Here is a 20,556-nt window from a genome sequence, read left to right as displayed (position 1 = left end):
CGTCCATGAACGTTGAAAACTTCGTTTCCCCTCCTTCCCTTCATTCAGCTCTCACATACCAATAACCGTCGACGTCCCCACGATGTCCGAAACTAAAACAACTACCAAGCATAGTCGTCCTCTCTCCCCAGAGCTTTCTCCGGGAGCTCAAGCGCCCAGTACTCCTCGTCGGCGTCGTCGTTCATCAACGTTCTCCTCGCTGGAGGCAGTGAATAGCCGGCGGAACTCGTTGACGCTGCAGGAAGCGAAACAAGCACTTGGATCCGCGGCAGAAATCGTACTAGCACCAACCGACGGCGAGTCTCCGACATGGCACAATATTCCATTTGCATTTGCTGTTCTCCCAGCAATCGCCGGGGCCTTTGTCACTGGGGGTGACTTCTTCATTACAGATATAATTCTGCTATTTCTCGCCGCTATATTTCTTCACTGGCTGGTCAAATTTCCATGGTTCGTAATCATCCTTTCTTTCTTTGAGTGTTTAAATTGATAGTTGAGTTGATAGGGAATGGTATCGCGCTGCACAATCAATCGCATCCGAAAGTCCTGATCTCGACCCTGTCCCAAACCCTAAACCACCGAAAACACTCCGCGAGGCTGAAATTCGTGCCGCTGCAGTTGATGAGCTCCTCATGCATGAACATATTGCATTGCTATGTTGCTTCATTGGACCGATTGTAGGCGGCTTGATGCTCCACATGATCCGCGGGCAGCTCTCTCGACCTAGTGGAGGCCTTATATCAAATTTCAACCTCTCAACTTTCGTCCTTGCTGCGGAGTTGAGGCCATCCGCACAGCTTGTAAAATTGATCCGTACTCGGACAAAATATCTACAGAGCACAGTTCATCATCCTCCACCCGCAAAAGTTGATCTTCTGGGCTCAAGGATTGATGAACTGCAGGCAGAAGTCAAGGAGCTTACAATTTTAGCCACCCGTGCAATCGAGCGAGATCCTGATCTCGACGCACTGAACCGTAATGCCTCCCATCTTTAGTTAAATTCTTGATATTAGAAATAAAGCTGACCTATTATCCTAGGTGCTGTCCGTCGCTACGAGAAAAAAGAAGCCCTTCACAGCCTACACACCGAAACTCGAATCCACGAAATCGATGCTCGGCTCAATGACATCCTTACACTTGCTGCAGCGGCGAGTGCGCGGCAGAAGGAGCAGACACTTGCAGGGGTACTACTGCAATGGAGCTTTGCGCTTCTTGTGGCACCAGTATCATTCGCATGGAGTGTTGTAAGCTTGCCTGCGAAGGCGGTGGAAACGATAATGGAGATGAAGAAAGGGAGGCTGTTGCTAGGTCCCAGCTCTAATGGAAAGCCACAAGGGAGGTTGACCTCTAAAAGTCAGGGTAGACTAGGGAAAAGCAAGGAGAAGGAGAGGGTTAAATGAACAATCGGGATTACGGATACGAGATGAAACAGTGCATAATACTGTAGTACCAGGCGTTTTTTTTATTTGATTTGGGGGATTTCATTGCTTAGTTGGTTGGTGAATTTATTTATGTGCTTACGATATTTAGTCATGAGTGGAGCTGATTTAACTTGATGGTTATGGAATAGTAAGATTTGCCAATTGCAATCTCAAAAATTTGATCGAAGCTTAGCATAATAACTATTGCTGTAAACATCTTAACTACGTGGATTTATACATGAATGTTAGAAAGTGATGTGTTCAGTTGTTGTAGGACGGTTATAAGCGGTCTCTTTAGTTTCTTTTTAAAAATAGCCTATCAAAAGCAACGTGAAGACGTGGGATGCATAGAGACAGTTAAATCCACCCTATAGGAAAAAAGCATACAATCCGATCTAATCTAGATCTGCCCGGCTGTAATCACGATCCTACCTCCGATCCCGATCAATGGATGAGGTTTTTGTTTGCATCACAGCCTGATCAGCCAGGGCAGGGGTGGAGATGGTTTGGTTGAGAAGATTTGTGCACAAGTGGTTGTTATGCGAATCGAGTATCTCTTCATGAGATATCACTCGCGGGATCCTGCGCATAGGAATAGACGTGGTATCTTGAAAGGAGGGATGAGGTTTGATATGTTGGATAGTTTCTCGGATTACGTTTCAAAGGCTTGATTCATTGTTTGTTGGGCGATGTGATTGTACCGAGCTGGCTTTGAGATGGTGATAATGGTTGGGGGTGGCGGCGGAATCATTGATCGATGGTGATGGATAATTGAAGGATGGATTTGAATTGAGTTTTGGGAGTAAAAGAGCCCAAGTCTTTTTCAACGGTGAATATCTTATAGCGTGGCTCGGGAAGATGATTGTAATCACCCTCCCTGTGCGGTCACAGTCACTCACGGGGTCCATATTTATGAATACATCTTTGGCTCGACGGTGAGCCGAGCAGAGTCAACCACAAGGCATCGGCATTGGAAGCTTTGTACTGAGCACCTCATGCTAGTGCCTCGTTGTGATTGTTAGTACGCGAATCCCATTTTTGGCAAAGGATAATGAGGTAGGAAGAGGGGGAAAGAAGGTCAAGGGAGGATGAATGGGAGAGACATCGGCCGCGAGAGCTCTCTTGAGTTGCCGGTTACTGTCGTGGCTCAACTATGCCTAACCATTATCTTAGTATTCTCGAGAGTCAAACACGCCCCGGATAAAAGCGGTCGTAATCATTCTCGACATCACAATATGCAACCCGGCCTTCTTCCGTTATCGAGACTCGATATCATACCCGAATCTTCCCTCCGGTCCTGGAATTCACCCTGGACTCTTATCTAACTAGACACTATAGATTCTCCCGAATAAAGACCCGGCTTACCGGCGTGTAAACATAAGGTTGGTCTAATTTAACCTGCTCTCTTTCCTGTGAGTAGTTTTCTGTTAAGAGGAAGGTTCAAAAGAATGAATTTTGCTCATGATTACCAGTAGTACGTACTATGACCAGTAGAAAAGGTGATGCTCATAGCCTATCGTCCCTCATGCCTAGCTATCTAGCAGTTCCTCATTCCCATCTACTCACTGTTCTTTACTTCCATGGCTATCATTTAAGCCCGAGTAGGTACTGGGGTTCCGTCTCTACACAAGCGTTTTATCAGGCGGAAAGTACTACCGTAGGGTCGAGTCTAGGTGTAGACCATGCAATATGGAGGAGAGAAATGCTGTAAACAACCTGTAAAGGAATATGGGAAGGAGTAGGTTAGCCCAATAGTTTCGGTGTTCCTATCTACTGGCACAAGCGGACCTAGAACACCGGACTCTCTCTTGACGCTCAAGAGATGTCAGTGTCAATAGGTCGCTTGGTATTAAGATCAGTAAGTCAAGTGCATACTGCCACTGTCAAGGAGTGTGACTACGTGAGAACGAGAAACTATCTCTTCGAACTAGAATTGTCTATCCTCCTCTCTTTGGTATCAATCCCTCAAAGTAGCTTGGACCAACTCGGAGTGAGGATTACGCAGCGTCTTGGGTTACTTTTGCCCTTTGGTAGTTGTTATGGAAGATTAGGGAAGCCTGGTGGGCGGTGTATATTTCTCGGGCACAAGACAAGAGGGCCTCCACCGTGAAACAGATCTAACCCAAATATGTGTCTTGTATCATTAAACCTCATAATTTTGGTTCACCACATAGCTCCCAAAGTCGAGGATTGCATTCTGTGAGTTTGATCATAGGGTATCACTCGCAACCCGACCTGAATTCTAATCAGTGTGAAACTTGCCTCTCACATGTTACGGGTGGGGCGGGTGGCGTGATATAGATAAGGGGACTCCGATGGGGTTTGGAAAGCTACTAATGTTGATATATAGGAGGTTATTGTAATGAGGAGATACGTATACCAGCCTAAGATGTACGTGTGACACTGAACTTCTATTCACCTAGTCTCTCAATCGATCACACAGGAACATAATATCGCCTACTATAGACATCTTCATCATCAAAGGGTTCAATTCCTGAAGCTTCGATCTAACACTTCTACCAGCGGGATGCATGTAGTTATGTTTTCCTTCGTCAGTTTCCAGGATATGGCAGTCAGATCACGGGGGTGGGGCTAGGTCTAAAAGCTGATTCTCACCTACTCTTCTCATTTCTCTCTTCCTATGACCCCCTGGAGCCCGGAGACGCATAAGGACCGTATAAGGAAAGAACACAATTGTGCATGTTTGGGCGGAGAAACTCACCAATGAGGCCAGCACCACAATATAGCATTTTTTATGTCAGTTACCTCGGAATCACACAACAACAACAACACCCTTAGCTTCTAGATAGGTTGTATAGTACCACTCCACAATTATTTGCCGCAAAGCTCACCTGATGGCCAGAGCAACACCATTAATTATCCGCGGTCAACACACACAATAACGTTAGAACAGAAGGTCCGTTTTACGAGCAAGCAGCTCCAGAAGACCTCACCGCCGATCCACCCAGTGCTAGTGATATACGAGGATATGCCCATTACTGCTTTCCTCCGGGAGGAAGGAACATCATCCTGACCCTGCTCATCCTCATTTCAAGTCAACACCCTTAGAACGATAAAATTATGAGCTGGCGTACCGCACCATTAACTCACTCAGTTGCCGAGCTATTTATATGTTTAGCTGTCTATGATGGCGTGTTGCTCTCGCATTGGCGAGCTTAAAACTCACACTAAGAGCCGGAGGTCTAAAATCATAGGACCAGAACAGCTACGGCCCCACCGGGATAGGCTGTTCTCTTCTTTGTAACGATCAGGGACGAGCAGGGGGTGAAGAGTTTTCTCCACACTCGATAAGAAGAGGGGAGGGCGGGGAGGGCGGGGAGGGAAAGTCTTCGTTTACATGTGAGTAAATCCCACCTTCCTCTAATGCTACCTCCTACTAAGGGATCAAGGGCCAACTGAGAGGGCTGAGAGGAATAAATGCTCTGACTCTCAATTCCCTTCGACTCTCAACCTCGGCCTCTCGACCTCTCTGAGAGTTCGCGGCTATCTACTGTTCAGTAAGCATAAAGCTCTCGAACAAATTAATCCGAGGATATAGACGTTTGTGGGGAAAGCTGCAGCAGCACCTAGAGTACTAGCTCCATCTCATGATCTGTTCCAGAAGCTCTCCAGCCCGACGTTGAGCGCCACAAAGCACTAATATCAAGGTGCCCGAAGCACACAGACCCTGTGCCGTGCTAAAATAAACCAGGGTACCGTAGATATCAGTCCTTAGCAGCAGGCTGATGTCAACCGTTGCCACGTTATGGGATGGATGCAACGCGGGGGTTTAATGTTAACGTTTTAGACCGGGTACTGTGTCAGACATAGAAGAGTGTCAATCCCATACAAATTTGTATGGGGATTTCTGTTGCCAAAACTATCTCCACCATCTCTTGAGATATTTACTGCCAGATTTTTAACAAATGAATTCCATTTAAAAGCACACGGATTAGGATGGTTTCCAGATGGATTATCCTCTATTATGGTGTTATGGGGTCTTCTTTCTTTTTGGGGGCTTTGTGTCTGGTTTTGGTGCCGTTGCCATGCGACACACTTCTAGGTCTGACACAGTACTGGGTCGAAAACGTTATCGCTATCTGCTGTGCTGCAACATGACAGATTTGGGTGGCTGACATCTCAGGTGCATTTTTTTTTCCCTGGCTGCCGGCCGGTCATGGCGATGCAACACCGGAAAGGGAAAAAGTAAACAATTTTTTCGCTTTACCTAACCCACGAAGAAGTTGTTTCGTAGATGTGTGGTTTTGTTTCTCTAGAAGCCAAAAACCATAACGGAGGGCCTCGGTTTGCTACGGCAAGCGGACAGCGGCGGCGGGAGTGTTCGGCCGGTGTTAATCAGTGGGGTAGCAGAGATGTTTGAGGCGTGGGATGCCCATCTAAGCTTTTTTACTTTTCGTCTTCCTTCACTCCAAAGCGTATCAATTTGCCCCTTGTAAACAGATTACCTATTCAATTCAGTCAAACTTTTTTTTCTTTTCCGTCCCTCCTCCTGCGGCGGGTGAGTGTGAGTAATTTACGGGTTGCGCCATTATCACCTCTTACTAAAAACATATATATATTGTTCTACCGCCCACATTTTCTCCCTCCCTTCCACCCCGCTCCCATATAATTGCTCCATAGCATAAAAAAACTCCCAAACACTCCATTTCGACACCTCGAATCCTAATAACAGCAATCATGTCCAACGATCTCCCAGTTAACGGTAACGTCGAGCGCTCAGCGCTCTCACCTCAATTCCTCGTCAAGGCCGGTTTGGCAAGAATGCTCAAGGGAGGAGTCATCATGGACGTTGTCAATGCTGAGCAGGTATGTCATGATTTCACAACTTTTTTTTCTCGGAGGGAAAAACTTTTCTCTTCTTTCCTTTTTCTCGTTCCTTTCCTTTTGTCTTGTGCCATACATCTCTAACAATTGGTTCTCCAGGCCAGAATCGCTGAGGAGGCTGGTGCTGTCGCCGTTATGGCGCTTGAGCGTGTCCCCGCTGACATCCGTGCGGAGGGTGGCGTCTCGAGAATGTCCGACCCCAAGATGATCAAGGAGATCATGGAGGCCGTGACCATTCCCGTGATGGCCAAGGCGAGAATTGGCCACTTTGTTGAGTGCCAGGTATGTTCGATATATGAGTCATTGACATTGGCTTTCATCCATTTCTTGCGGTAGCAGCATGGACTAATCAACATGCTAGATCCTCGAGGCCATTGGTGTCGACTACATTGACGAGTCCGAGGTCTTGACCCCCGCCGACAACGTTCACCACGTCGTCAAGCACAACTTCAAGTCTCCCTTCGTCTGTGGATGTCGTAACCTTGGAGAGGCTCTCCGCCGTATCTCTGAGGGTGCCGCCATGAGTATGTTACCTACCTACTATGACTCATTCCCGTTACACTGATACTAACCTCTCTCTAGTCCGTACCAAGGGTGAAGCCGGTACCGGTGATGTCGTCGAGGCCGTCAAGCACATGCGCACCGTTACCAACGAGATCCGCAAGGCCGGTGCCCTCTCTGACGAGGAGCTCTACGTCATGGCCAAGGAGATTGGTGCTCCCTTCGATCTCTTGAAGGAGACCGCCCGTCTTGGCCGTCTCCCCGTTGTCAACTTCGCTGCCGGAGGTGTTGCGACCCCCGCCGACGCTGCTCTCATGATGCAGTTGGGATGTGACGGTGTTTTCGTTGGATCTGGTATCTTCAAGAGCGGAAACGCATCTGTCAGGGCCAAGGCCATTGTCCAGGCCGTTACCCACTTCAACGACCCCAAGGTCCTTGCTGAGGTGTCCACTGATCTCGGAGAGGCCATGGTCGGACTCAACGTTGAGAAGCTCCCTGGAGGTGAGAGGATGGCAAAGAGGGGATGGTAAACATCTTCTTCTTTAGGGAGCGGCATTTTTTTTCAAAACAAAAAAAATTGGGTTGGTTTGAGTCTTTTTCAACAATAGCGTATGGTTTGGGGGGTTTCTGTTTTTTTTATTTTTCTGGCTGGCTATAAAGACTTCTTTCTGTTGGGTTCCTCTTCTGTTAACACTATTTCTTCCTTTTTATACATTTCCCTTTTTTCTTCTTACTTTTTTTTATACTTCTCTCTCTTCTCACTGAGTCAAGTATTCAACTGCTTGGGGGAAATTATTATATAGCTATCAATCAAAATATAGCGCCTGGAAAGTTTTCGTGAAAAGCGGATTTTTTTTGAATCACATACCCCGCGATCGTCCCCCACTTTCCTTTTCGGGTGATCGGCTAAGGCCTGGTGTTGAGCCGCATTGCGCCATTCCCGTGACAGACAAACAGATCCCGCTCACGATTCCTCTTCTTGTGATGATGCCGAGGGCATCGTCCTGATAAATCCAGATAGTAGGTTTGTAGTGTATCATCATTGCCAATTGGCTCCTCAATCGCTATCATTTCCACTAAAGCAGAGCCGGAGGTGCATGGTAGGCCAGCTGTCCACACGATGCAGTTAGAGAATCGATGACTCGATTCAGGTACCACCGGACTGTATGTAAGACAGCGAGACAAGAAGGATGTCGAAGACGGCTTTAGCTGTTGTGGTTGTGGCCAGTCACCTCTGATCCTCCCCACTAGCGTTCTTCAGGCGGCCACAACGCATGAGACTGTACCTACATGTACGTACCTTCCTCCATGGGGATTACTCTACATGTACATATATGTAGTCTACATGCAGTACTCGCAGTAGAGTAGGTAACAAGTACCCGAAAATGCACGTCCTAATCTGCAATTTCCATTGGAGTAGAAGTCAAAAATACACCAAAAACTTGCAGCTGCATACTCGGGTACTTCAAGCCTGTCACGAGTATAGTACATGTCGTTTCCCAGGGCCCTCAGATTCGGAACCTCACCTACCAACCTATAACCTGCTGCTGTCTCGGGAGTGACTGATCATGCTCGACCCGCGAGGTGTATATCGAGCTGCAAGATCGATCTTGTTCAGCTCGTGTTGTGCTGCGTGTGTGCGTGTGAGGTTACATCCGGGAGACATGCAGTGCAGGTGAATCAGACGCACAAGAATATAAGGATTTGAAGTGAAACTCTTCGGGCAAAGTAAGCAGTGGGGAAAGTTATTCATAGGTTGTCACTCGGTTTTGAAATTTAGACCCCGTGGTTTGGCCTGCGTTCTCACCTAACCCTGAGTCAAGCCGTTGATGTTGTTGGAGTTCATTTGTTCTGTGCTGCTGGTTAAGGCGCTGTTCTGGGTGATGGGGTGGTTTGACAGTTAACTTGGCAAATGGTCATTCTACTAAGGTGGCCAACGGAGCGCCTGGTTTACCGTCTGGCTATTCACTCATTCCGTTCACCAAGCATCTTGAGGTTTACCACCGGTTTGCACCAGATCCTACAAGAAAAAACGACGAAAACTCATGTGTACACCACTACAATCGAGTCTCCCTAGAAGGATACCTGCTGTAAGAGTGAACGTCCTCTAATAACACGACTTCTCGGCCCTTATTGGGCTTTTTAAGTACAGAGTCAGTAAAATACCTGTATCCGGCCTAGTACTGGTTACATTGAAAAACAAGGGAGAGGAATCATGCAGTCCATCAATTCCCTACCCTTCCCGTACCTATAAAAATATCTGATACAGTTCTTAGGAAGCGAGTGATATTCTGTGATTACCATCAAATCCAGCTGAAGTCTACGTTCTAGCAATAGAGAGGATGCATATTCCTTCTAATATACGCTCCATGTGTAGACCAATGAATTAAACAAAAAAAAAAGCTCCATGTGTAGATAGATGTCTTAGGTTTAGGCATATTTCATCACAACCATGATTCCAGCCTCCTTAAATGATCAAGATGCCCTGCCGTCTTGAGCGACCCCAACAGCGCTGTGAAGGGCCTAGTACTAAGAATATCTTACTTATAGTCCCGTAGACATACAACGAGGCAGTTCTATCTGGGGTAAATGGCAATACGAGCAATGCTATGCCCAGGCTTTTCTAGTTCAGGAGAGTGGCGGAGAAATGGTTTCGCACGAGGAATTACTTAGCTTGGGGTTATCTAAGGTACTTACGTGTGTTATATTTACACTTTATCTATAAACCCACGCATATCCCTATCTGAAGGGAGCATTGGGGAAGGTTCTTGGTGACCGAGTGATATTTCATGATACACTCTGCGCAACGCTCCGTGCTCTACCTACGTACAGGCTAGGGGGGGTAAAGGGGGGAATGGGGGGGGGGGGGGGAGCGGGTAGCAGAAGGACGGGATGAAAGGGGGACAGACCCGCTTGGTCACTCGGACAGAACCCAGGAACCAATAGAGCCTGCGCCTCCATGAGGGGGAAGCACTCGGGGGCAGGGGGAGAAGCTCTACATGAGCACGAAGCTCATGGCGGAGGTTGGATATACATATATCTCTCGGTCCCTCGGACAGAGCCCAGAAACCGAGAGAGACATGCGCTCCCTACGCGAGGGAGCACTCCGGCAGGGACCGGGAAACTTTGGGGCGGGGGGCAGGGGATTACGGGGGACAGGCACGGGAGGAAACCCACCACGAGCGGGGCCAGACGGGAGGAGAGGGCGGGCGGACAGGTGGGAAGGATCAACCCGCCAGCGCACGAGGCTAGGAGGGGGACGGCTACGGGGGCAGGAAGGAGGGGAGAGGAGGCAGAACAATGGAGGCCCGCTCTCAGCCCCTCGGGCTGCGCCCAAGGACTGATAGTGGGTGCTTCCTCCGTGAGGAGGAAGCGCCCCGGCGGGAGGGGGGAGGGGGGAGGGGAAAGAAGTCAAGCCCCGCCCTCACCCACGCCATCCCTCGTCCATGCCGCCCCTCTACCTTCACCTCAACTCCGTCTCTACCAGCGCACGAGGCTGGGGTTTAGGAGACGGAGGAGGAGGATGGGGATGGAAACGGGGGTAGGGGCGGGGGCGGGAGCAGGGGAGGCTACGGGGAGGGGGGGGAGGGGGGAAGGGGGCGACAGGGACCCCCAGGAGCCAAAGGTATCCCTTGAGGGAGAGGGGGCCAGGAGAAGGAGGGGTGAGGAGGGGGAGAGGACCAGCAGGAGGGGCCACAAGGGGCAGGGGAACCACAGGGCAAGGGGGAGAAAAGGCAAACAGGCCATAACCACCAGATCCCAAATCCCAATCCTACCCTCCCAGGTCGTTTGTGGGAGGCAGTGGGGTGGATCGATGGTGGTCATGGCCCTGTCTGATAGCAAGGAAAGAACAAGGAAGAGAGAGAGGAGACAGTGGGTGGGTTTATATAGCCTGTGGAAATGTGGCCGACATCTGTTTAGAGATACAATCTTGGCTGGGCCTGGGCCTGGGCGGATTGGAGGTGAGATTGAAGGACGCTGGGGGCTTTCTCGGTTCTAGTTGGTAGCTACATGTATGGCGATATAATGCCTTCGTTACAACATATAGTGTATTTCCTGACCATGGCGCGCGGGCGTGTGTAGATTATCGTGCTGTCAATTAAATATCTCCCAAGTACCAATTACCAGAAGGAGTACAGCAGGCTAGTCGCCCTACGTCTGACCAATGATAAAAGAAAAACTGCACTTATGACTGTATATGTACATGTAGTCCTCTAGTAATAAGCACATATGCTCTTGTGCTAAATTATCGTTGACACTGAATGGAGTCAAAATATAATTAAAAGAACTGACCAGGGCCAACTGCACGGCGCGCTCCTATTAGCCGTATATAACCCTAGACCTAGAGAAAGATACTACTCTACTAAGTAGATATAGAATTCACCGGGTGAAAGAAGCCCGCAGGGTGGCCAATGATTATTTAGACGGCCTATAGCACGGACCAAGTATCTCACAAAGACTTTACATACGGCCACCAACATTATCTAATATTTAGACCGGAGTAACTCTACTTCTATTAATCAAACAAAAACAAAACCCGAACACACAAGAGAAGAGAACATTTAAAATATTTACATAATAGCCACAACAGTAATTGATAGTAGAAATTGCTTTTTTAAACTGTACATGTACATAATAATACCAATACAACTACACACCTCCACCCCAGAGAGATGGGAGTTCCACACACCATCTAACCTCCTACTCCAGATGCCCACCCGCCTTATACACCACCCTCTCGCCCCCCCACCTCTTCTCCTGCCCCGCCGCCCACGTCCGCCCCTCCTTCGACAGCGCCCGCAGATACTTGACATACCCGCTCACCTCGTCGCTGTCCTCGGCCAGCAGCTTCTGCTCCACGGCCTTCTTGCGCCGCACCTTGATGCTGTTGTACGTGTTCCATGCGCGGTCGTTGGACTGCGCCTCTACAATGTTGTACTCGACTGTCCACTTGTCGTGCTTGGTGAGGTGGTCCGGCCGCAGCACGGCGCGGTTGTTGACGAGGTTGTAGGTTGTCAGTGTCATGGCGAGGATGGGCGGCTTGGACGGCTTGACGGATTTAGGTTTAGTGGCCATGGTGGTCTCGGAGGCTTCTGTGGACTCGGACTCGGGGGACTCGGAGGTGAGTTCTGAGCTCTCTTCTGGGGTTTCTTCGGGGGTCTCGGAGGTCTCTTCCAAGATCTCTTCCGAGGCATCCTCTTGGATCTCCTCTGTAACCTCTTCCGAAACCTCTTCCAAGACCTCTTCCACAACCTCATCAGCAACCTCCTCCTTCATCTCCAGCACCGTTTCCTCCTCCACCGTCGTCCTCACAACCGACTCCGTCTCCAGCGAGCTTTCCAGCCCCTGTTGCCCCTGCTCAAGCTGCTCCTCTAGTGCTTCGGCTTCCTCCACCGCTTCAGCTTCCTCCACCGCTTCAGCTTCCCCGACCGCCTCAGCTTCCCCGACCGCCTCAGCTTCCTCCACCTCCTGCACCGCCGCTGCCTCAGCGTCCTGTGCTGCCACGACCTCTTCAACCCTCTCCGCCTCCTCCTCGGCAGCAGCAGCCTCCTCTCCCTCAATAGTGCCAAACTTTTCTGCAATCCGCTTAGACTCAGCCTTCTTCATGACGCTGTCGCGCTTCTCCTCAAGGCTCTTGAGGAACTCGCTCATGTCGCGCGCATTCCTGTTCTGGATCTTCTCAATTTGCTTCTCGGACACGGGCTCGGCGATGATGTACATCTGTGGTGTCTGTGTCTCTCGGGTCTCGAAATGGAGGCGCAATGACTAGAATCCCACACTTATTAGCTACGAGTGATAAACCATGATTATACTTTTTTTTTCTGACTTACCTGCTCAGGAAACTTCTCCGTCGCCCGATCAAGAATCTTGTTCAGCAGTACCAAACTGGCCTTAAACTCCTTATCGCCCACGCCGCTATTGTACCCGCCATGAATGGTCCCATCCATCTCATCGAGCCCGACATACTGGAACCCAAAGATGCGCTCCGTATTATGGAATGCCACAAAGATGCCGTCCATGCGCCCCATGCGCACCTGCAGCGAGTACTTCAAGAACGCCGCGCGAATCATGTCGAAATACTCCCTCTCAAAGCTCTCCCACTGGCCCTTCAGCGTCTTGATCTGGTACCCTGATCCCAAGTGGAAATTCGCCACATCCATGCGCACGCTCACCACGGCGCGCGTCTTCAGATCGAACATACCCGTGCCCGGCAGCCGCGGGTCATACGCGTCGAGCTGGGAGCGCATCAGGAAGTCACCGAGGGTGCTGTAGTGGAACGTGTCCGGGTGTTGGGTGAAGCCCTCTGTGCGCTCGGCGGCGTTGGCCTTGCGCAGCGACTCGTAGTCTGCGGGGGGCAGGGTGAGCATCTTCTCGAGCGAGCGGCCGAGGAGCGAGAGGATGCTGTCCGTGTCGAACTCCTTGTCGGCGTCGATGGCGTATGTGCCGTCGCCCTTGTAGCGCAGGAAGGTTGCGACGGGGGCGCGCGAGAGCTGCGTGAAGGAGCGGTACTCGACGGGGAAGGCCTTGGAGAGCGACTCGGCGTTGATACCGCGCCAGTGAGAAAGCAGGTAGTGGAAGTGCGAGAGGATCGCGGTCATGGACGAGGTCGAGCCCGAGTACTTCTTGCCTAGCGACTTTGCGAGGCTCTCGAGCTTGGTGTCCTTGGATGAGGTGATGTACGAGTCGACGGCCTCAAAGTCGAACTCGTGCACGGGCATGATGTCGCGCAGGTAAGGCTCGAAGTTGTAGACGTGCGAGCGAGGATCCTGCAGGTAGTGCACGCCCGGGTTGAAAAGGACGCGGTCGAGGTCGTGGTGAATCTTGGGCGGGTTTGTGTGGCCCTGCATTTTGATTGCTGTTCGGGGGGGTCAATATCAGTATCATTTCCACTCATCCCCCCCCCCCCCACACACACACAGAAAGATACAGAATCACTCACGCTCCAACAAAGCCATATCTGGATCAACGACCTCCAACCCCCTCGGCCTCGGCGGCGCCACCTCCTCCACCTCCACCTCCACCTCCTCGCCCACGCTCCTCCTCCTTGCTCCACTCTTCGCCATTGCCTCCGCCAGCGTCATGCCCTCCTTCTTCCTCGCGCCCGCCGCCACCATCCTCGCTAAAGGCCTCCTCTTGCCATCCTCGCCGACAACGCTCTTCCTGCCGTCCCCCTTCTTCGCCTTCGCCTTCATCTTCTTCTTTGCCGCCGCGGTCTGGTCCGCGGCCAGCTGCTTTGCGACGATGGCGTCAATGCCCTTGCGCATCTCGTCGAGGGCGCTCTCTTCGGTGGCAGGCGTGGCTCCGGCGGCGGCGACGGCAGCAGCAGCCTTGGCCTTGGACGCCTTGACTTTGGACTTGCGCTTACCGGTGCTATTTTTAAGGCATTGCGGGGTGGTGGTGAGGGTACGGAGGGCGGCGGGGGTGGTGCTGCCCCTAGCGATGAGAGACGGAGGGGGACGGTGGTGCTGTTGCTGGGCTTGCAGAAGAGGCAGATGAAGGATGTGCCGGTGCCGGGGGTGCGGCGGAGCGCATTCTTGAGCATTTGTCTGGATCGAACTGTGAGATTATAACTGTAATTGTTGTAGGAATTGGGGGGGTATTTGTGAAAGTTGTGGAGTGATGATGTTTCTGTTGTGTTTTTGGGTGTTTGGTGTAGTACTGTGCGGTGGGGCTGTTTTTTTTCTGCACGGCCCTCTCCTTTTTTTTGCGGTAGTAATGATTTTCTTGCATGTCTTTGCGTCGGCCGGGTAACACGTCCGGGCCCCGCCATCATGCACGCAACCCCGCCGGTCATGCAGCAGATGCAGCAGCTACAACAGCGAAACAGCAAAACAGCAAAACAAACAGCACCCCCCCCCCCCCGACACAGCTTTTGAAACCCGCAACAATCCATTCAATTCACCACCCCCCCCCCATAACCAACACACACAACGCCCGCAATGATCGCCCTCGGCCTCGAAGGCTCCGCCAACAAGCTCGGCGTCGGCCTCATCAAGCACACCCCCGGGCAACCCGCCGAGATCCTCTCAAACATTCGGCACACCTTCGTCTCTCCCCCGGGCGAGGGGTTCCTGCCCAAGGACACGGCCAAGCACCACCGCTCTTGGGTGGTCCCGCTCATCAAGCGCGCGCTGAAGGAGAGTGGCACGAGGGTGCAAGATATTGACTGCATCTGCTATACAAAAGGTACTCTACCTCGATCTCGGAGGAGCTAATATTGCGGTGTGGTGAGGTGTGCTGAGTAGATGGTGAGTTGGGTAGGGCCGGGAATGGGCGCACCGCTGCAGAGCGTGGCGATTGCGGCGAGGACGCTGAGTCTGCTGTGGGGGAAGCCACTGGTGGGCGTGAATCATTGTGTTGGCCGTACGTTCTGCTCTATCTGCCTTTTTCCTGCCCGCTGCTGAGTGAGTGATGGCTGCTTAACCGCCGCGCAGATATCGAGATGGGCCGCGAGATCACGGGCGCCGACAACCCGGTCGTGCTCTACGTCTCCGGCGGCAACACGCAGGTGATTGCCTACGCCGAGCAACGGTCTCTCCCTCCTCCCTCCTCTTCTCCCTCCTCCCTCCTCTTCTCCCTCCCCCACTCTCCCTCTCACCCGTATTCTAACACCCCACCAGCTACCGCATCTTCGGCGAAGCGCTCGACATCGCCGTCGGCAACTGCCTCGACCGCTTCGCGCGCACCCTGCACATCCCCAACGACCCCGCGCCAGGCTATAACATCGAGCAACTCGCCAAACGCGGCCAGCACCTGCTAGACCTCCCCTACACCGTCAAAGGCATGGACTGCTCCTTCAGCGGGATCCTCGCGGTCGTCGACTCCCTCGCAACACAGCTCCTCACCTCGCACCCCAAACCCCTCCTCACGCCCTCCGGCGAACCCGTCACAAAAGAAGACCTCTGCTTCTCGCTGCAAGAAACCGTCTTCGCGATGCTCGTCGAGATCACGGAGCGGGCGATGGCGCACGTAGGGAGCAGCCAGGTGCTCGTCGTAGGCGGGGTGGGGTGTAACGAGCGGCTACAGGAGATGATGGGGCTGATGGCGGCGCAGCGCGGGGGGAGCGTGTTTGCGACGGATGAGCGCTTCTGCATCGATAATGGGATCATGATTGCGCATGCGGGGCTGCTGGCGTACGGGGAGGGCGAGAGGACGCCGCTGGAGGGCAGCACGTGTACGCAGAGGTTTAGGACTGATGAGGTGCTGGTGAGGTGGAGAAAATAGGTAGGGGCGAGTGATGGGCTGTGATGGGCTGTGATGGGCTGTGAATAGACTCGATGTCAGCCCCAATTGGTTCAAGGTGATGATGCCCTTGCCCTAGCTTTGCTTCTTCTTCTTCTTCCAACCGATCATTGCCAGCAGATGCATCATTACCCATAGTCATCATCCCCCCAGCCGCCCCCATAGAATATGCATCTATACCCCACACCCCGCAGATCAGAGTACATCCATCCACATCCACATCTACCTATGTAGAGTATGTACCTTAGAGTACATCTCTACCAGGACCTCAGAGTACATAATGTAGACCAGATCAGATCAGCAGCGTAGATTAGAGCAGCGTCGAGGCCAAGATCGAGCCCAACACCATCAAAGCGCCACTGTCTCACCCCTGCCATGGCCAGTCTAAGACATTCTCCACGTCACGAGTGACATCAACCATCAACCCTAACCTGCCTCCATCATGCTAATGCACCCGTCTGTCTCAGTCTCCCGCATTCTAATTCAAAAAGGCACAGTACCACATGCAAATGCAGAATAAAAGCGGGCCCCAATGACGAATTCAGGGAGGCGGCGAATCAAATTACCCAAAATGAGTCCCAACGTCGTTTCTGGGCGCCATCTTTTTGTTTCTGAATTGAACTGGACTGTATCGTTATTACTCTAGACTGAACACATGGGATCGGGAAAGCCAGTTTGTGATCACAGCTTTTTTCTTCGTCCCTTTATTTCCCACCCCACACACAACCAGTGGAGCACAGGTGGCCAAAGGACCAGCGGATGGTTTGAAACATTACTGATTGACTTGTAGAGCAAAACAGAGCACGGGTGAGATTGCCACACCTCTTAGGTACTCGGAGTCGGGGTCTGCATAACATATGGTCCTGCAGTAGAGCCAGAGTAGAGGTAGCACGACGATCCCGGGTCGCCATCACATCATAACATGTACTCATAACGGCTTATTGGCCGCGAACCCTGATTTTCTTGCTGAATAGGTAATATTACAACCGAATATCATGACCCTCGTGCGGTTTGTTATTGCCGATCCCCTCCCCAACATAGACCAGTGGGCCAGTAGCAGTCGGGTTTCTAGAAGCTCTATTTGCTGTGTTACGGGTGATAGATGACGCTTTGACTCCGTCAATATTATTGCTCTTAATTGTTGATCGGAAAGTAAGAGGGCCGGGGTGATCATGAGTGAGCATCATGTGCGATCACTCGTGTCTTGGCGACCTGCGGCTGCGAAGCTTAAAAGGGACGGATGGATAGATGGATGGATGTACATACATACTTCTTGGCGGGGCAACTTTAAGGGTCTCGGTAATCTGGTCTGCTAGTGCTGAGCCCTGCTGATCATGAGCCAGCGGGCAGTGGGCTGGGATCATTAGGCCAGTGCATTAGCAGATGTATTGTGTGTATGTAGAAGCCTATAATTATAATGTAGATGATATCGACAGGGAAAACTGCGTATATCGTCCCATCCCATCCTGCAGCTGTAGGATGATTCAAATATAGGATGGATGATGCTATTACGAAGGAGGATGCAAGCCTGTTTACTTATACATGTCTAAGTGACACGTCTCGTTGGGCTAGACTGTGAACACCGTTACTAAGACCACCCTCCATATATATTGTACACATCCCATTGACCGCTATGGATAATATATGTGGCCAGTGGTGTCTACTATACTGCCTGATGTGCACATGTAGTCTCGCACTATTCCCTACGAGCAGCGAACTGCTCACCGACCTAATACCTACATGTATTGCTGGGATGTTTCAGCTGGCTACGTGCTAGTATACCTGCTGGTTGAGCCGGGGTATCTATCTATTCTTTTCGTATTCGTCCAATTTCTGGCGTTCATAACCCGCCAACCACGATTAGTCCCATTCTACCGTTACAGCCAGCCTAGCCTACAGTGAGCTGTTAAGGGATGAATACGAGACTCCAGCCAGCCATCCACTACGCCTAGCTATATGTGCGAGTACGAACAGAACATTTGTAATGGCCGCATGTCCGCAGTCAAAGATGCATCCAGAAAACATATACAGCAGCCATAACGGTGGCAACTGACTAGCTCCCCGCAGAGCACACAAAGTCATACTACATACCTTCCACCGCCCTGTACGCGGTCTGACAGGACGGACGTTATCAGTTACACCGCTGGCTGGAACATTTGAGCGATTTCGACGCAGATGGTCTGGGATGATGGAACCATAGTACATCCAAACATGATTTGATTGGCGGGATGGCCCAGAGCGCAGGACGCCGAAGGCAGGCCGAGCCCGAGTCCGAGGAGAATTCTGTTGAGCACTACCACCAAGCGATGCTCCACGATGTGAAAATTGAGCTATTATCCACCCAAGAAAGCAGGATTCGATCTAGACCAAAAGTTTAATCCACCAGCAAGGCAATCTGCACTACCCCACCACCTCCCCCGAGGTGCAAGCAAGCCCGGACAAGGCAAGTGCAAGTGCAAGTGCAAGAAACGAAACGAAGCAAAATAAACAATAACTAATCCCAGACGTGCCAGAGTAAGATCTGCCCTAATCGTCACAACGAATCGGCCGCTTAATGATGGTCGGGAGATCCGATTCTGTGCTTCAGCTCGCTCCAGCCAGGCTTTGTTACGGTTGAAGGTTGAGTGGAGCCTCTGTTCGCCAATCATCAGCCAGCAAAGGATAAGCTCTGTAGATCCGGGAAGTCTGGGTCCGGACAAAGTACTCGACGACTGAGCCGGATTCCTACTCTACTCGTGAGGGTTGGTATGGCAATGGATACCTGCATAAATTACACGCACGTAACAATATAACCAGATCTCGCGGTCTTCTCCATCGGGATTGCACGTTGGAGGCCCACCATATACTATCCCACCATCACCAGAAAATCGAAACCCAACACTGGAGCAATATAAAGAAAATACCACTTACAAATACATCCGAGCCGTCGCCGGTCTTGGCCCTACACAGGTCGGTCCCATTTTCGCTGCAATCAATAATTAATTATTCTTACTCCCTTCCTTCTTCTCTTCCTTGTCTTTCTTCCCTCCCTCCCCCCTTTTTTCTCCCCTTCTCTGGTTGGAAGACACATTCCCGACATCTCAGGCTCCCAGTCGTGCAGTACAACGTCATACAATATCACTCGTCCCACCACCCACCCAGGAGAAGGGGAAAGGCTCGCTTGGGGGGGGCTCAAGCCAGCTGCATACATTAGTGGTGACATCTGTCGATCGATGTGATTTATGCACAAACCCGTCTACTCCCTACCTCGGCTCCTAAACAGCCTCTCACAGCGAGGCACACATGATGACCCCCCCCCCCCACCCTTCCTCCGAATTATTCAAATGGCAGGACGGCCAGAAGGTGGTTTAAACACTGCAGAAAAGGGTAATATAAAACTCACCGTCTCGGTCCCCAGTTGTGGCGGTGTGGAGTTGGGCTGGATCCGAATGTCGTCATGCATTAAAGAAAATGGCAAATCACCGTTTCAATGCGACCCTCCTGGGGGATAAATTCCCGCGTGGGAAGATGGACGTGATGATCCCATCTGCGCACCGTTTTTCCACCTATCTCCGGGGCACGATTAAATTAGGTTGTAGTACGGCGATTGGATTCTTTTTGTTTTTCGGAGAAATTCTCGGGTCCGCCTTAATTATTGAGTATGAAATTCTGCTTGGATCCTGGGCGCAGATTATTACACCAGATCAAGTGTGTCGACTAGTCTCGGGAATCTAGTGGCGCAAGAAATTTTATGTAGCTCCCACAGAAAGGAATCCCGTGCCGCGTACTTGGGGCGGTATTGTTTATTCTTTTTTACAAAAGGAGATACTGCCAGGGTGTCTGGAAATAGGGAGGTTGAACATGCACAAGTCATGTACCTACCTAGTCTATTCTATTTTTTTTCCATCAGTTATCATTCAGCCATATAAGTACTAGAGATTAGAATACTTACATGTAACACAGTAGATGAAAGAACTCGCCAGCTAGGCAGGCGGGTCAGATCACGCGCCATGCACACCACACGCGCGAAACCCTGTGACGGATAGATATCTTTACCCCATCTCAAGAACTCGAGGAGGAGAGGGAGTATTGGTCAGTACCTACCCGTATGTACTTGAAACTGAAAAGCGAGAAACATGCTGCCGCAATATAATTGGCTAGCATGCTGACAGATTGTATATGGGTGGTATATATAGAATCACCCCAGATGGACCTATGTGTAACTGGAAGCTAGTCAGTCAGTCAGTCAGTCAGTCAGCTGCCTCAGCCAGAACCTGCGCTGAGTGTGTACATGTAAGTTATTCAGCTCGTAGGATGAACAGAACAGTGCAGATCATGATCGGCGAGATGGAGCCAAAGAATAGGGGATGTTTTCAAATCATATGAATCAGTAAACAAAGTGTAGAGATTATCAGACTCGGACTGATTAATTGATTGTGACAAGAAAAGAAAAAAAAGAAACAACCAGACAACACAATGGGGCCAGAATACGAAGTCGTTAGGAAACACGCCTTCGCAACACACCATGCACCATGGCATACTATACCTGCCGCCATTCTGAAAAGAC

At 50.9% G+C, this 20,556-nt stretch overlaps 5 protein-coding genes across 5 annotated transcripts; 4 read left to right on the top strand and 1 right to left on the bottom strand.

The window, feature by feature from the left end:
- Positions 1–82: 82 nt before the first annotated feature.
- On the top strand, positions 83–1,614 carry LAJ45_06108 (uncharacterized protein; the record flags this gene model as incomplete). The annotated part of the gene is made up of 5 exons (XM_046115675.1): positions 83–450; positions 506–975; positions 1,039–1,353; positions 1,493–1,495; positions 1,571–1,614. 5 exons carry the CDS (start codon positions 83–85, stop codon positions 1,612–1,614), a joined length of 1,200 nt encoding a protein of 399 aa, XP_045971259.1.
- A 4,505-nt stretch (positions 1,615–6,119) lies between these two features.
- On the top strand, positions 6,120–7,297 carry LAJ45_06107 (uncharacterized protein; the record flags this gene model as incomplete). The annotated part of the gene is made up of 4 exons (XM_046115674.1): positions 6,120–6,248; positions 6,366–6,548; positions 6,628–6,790; positions 6,849–7,297. 4 exons carry the CDS (start codon positions 6,120–6,122, stop codon positions 7,295–7,297), a joined length of 924 nt encoding a protein of 307 aa, XP_045971258.1.
- Positions 7,298–9,726: 2,429 nt separating this feature from the next.
- On the top strand, positions 9,727–10,767 carry LAJ45_06106 (uncharacterized protein; the record flags this gene model as incomplete). Its single annotated transcript, XM_046115673.1, has 1 exon — positions 9,727–10,767. The coding sequence occupies one exon, from the start codon at positions 9,727–9,729 to the stop codon at positions 10,765–10,767; it is 1,041 nt and encodes a 346-aa protein (XP_045971257.1).
- A 701-nt stretch (positions 10,768–11,468) lies between these two features.
- LAJ45_06105 (uncharacterized protein) lies at positions 11,469–14,310 on the bottom strand (the record flags this gene model as incomplete). The annotated part of the gene is made up of 4 exons (XM_046115672.1): positions 11,469–12,533; positions 12,599–13,623; positions 13,708–14,122; positions 14,176–14,310. 4 exons carry the CDS (start codon positions 14,308–14,310, stop codon positions 11,469–11,471), a joined length of 2,640 nt encoding a protein of 879 aa, XP_045971256.1.
- Positions 14,311–14,707: 397 nt separating this feature from the next.
- On the top strand, positions 14,708–15,992 carry LAJ45_06104 (uncharacterized protein; the record flags this gene model as incomplete). The annotated part of the gene is made up of 4 exons (XM_046115671.1): positions 14,708–14,954; positions 15,030–15,131; positions 15,203–15,299; positions 15,389–15,992. 4 exons carry the CDS (start codon positions 14,708–14,710, stop codon positions 15,990–15,992), a joined length of 1,050 nt encoding a protein of 349 aa, XP_045971255.1.
- Positions 15,993–20,556: the final 4,564 nt, after the last annotated feature.

The sequence above is a fragment of the Morchella importuna genome (genome assembly GCF_003444635.1).
Source record: "Morchella importuna strain M04M26 chromosome Unknown Morimp01GS017, whole genome shotgun sequence".
Taxonomy (NCBI): Eukaryota; Fungi; Ascomycota; class Pezizomycetes; order Pezizales; family Morchellaceae; genus Morchella; species Morchella importuna.
Note: the sequence above shows the minus strand (reverse complement) of the source record. Positions and strands in the feature narration are given on the sequence as shown.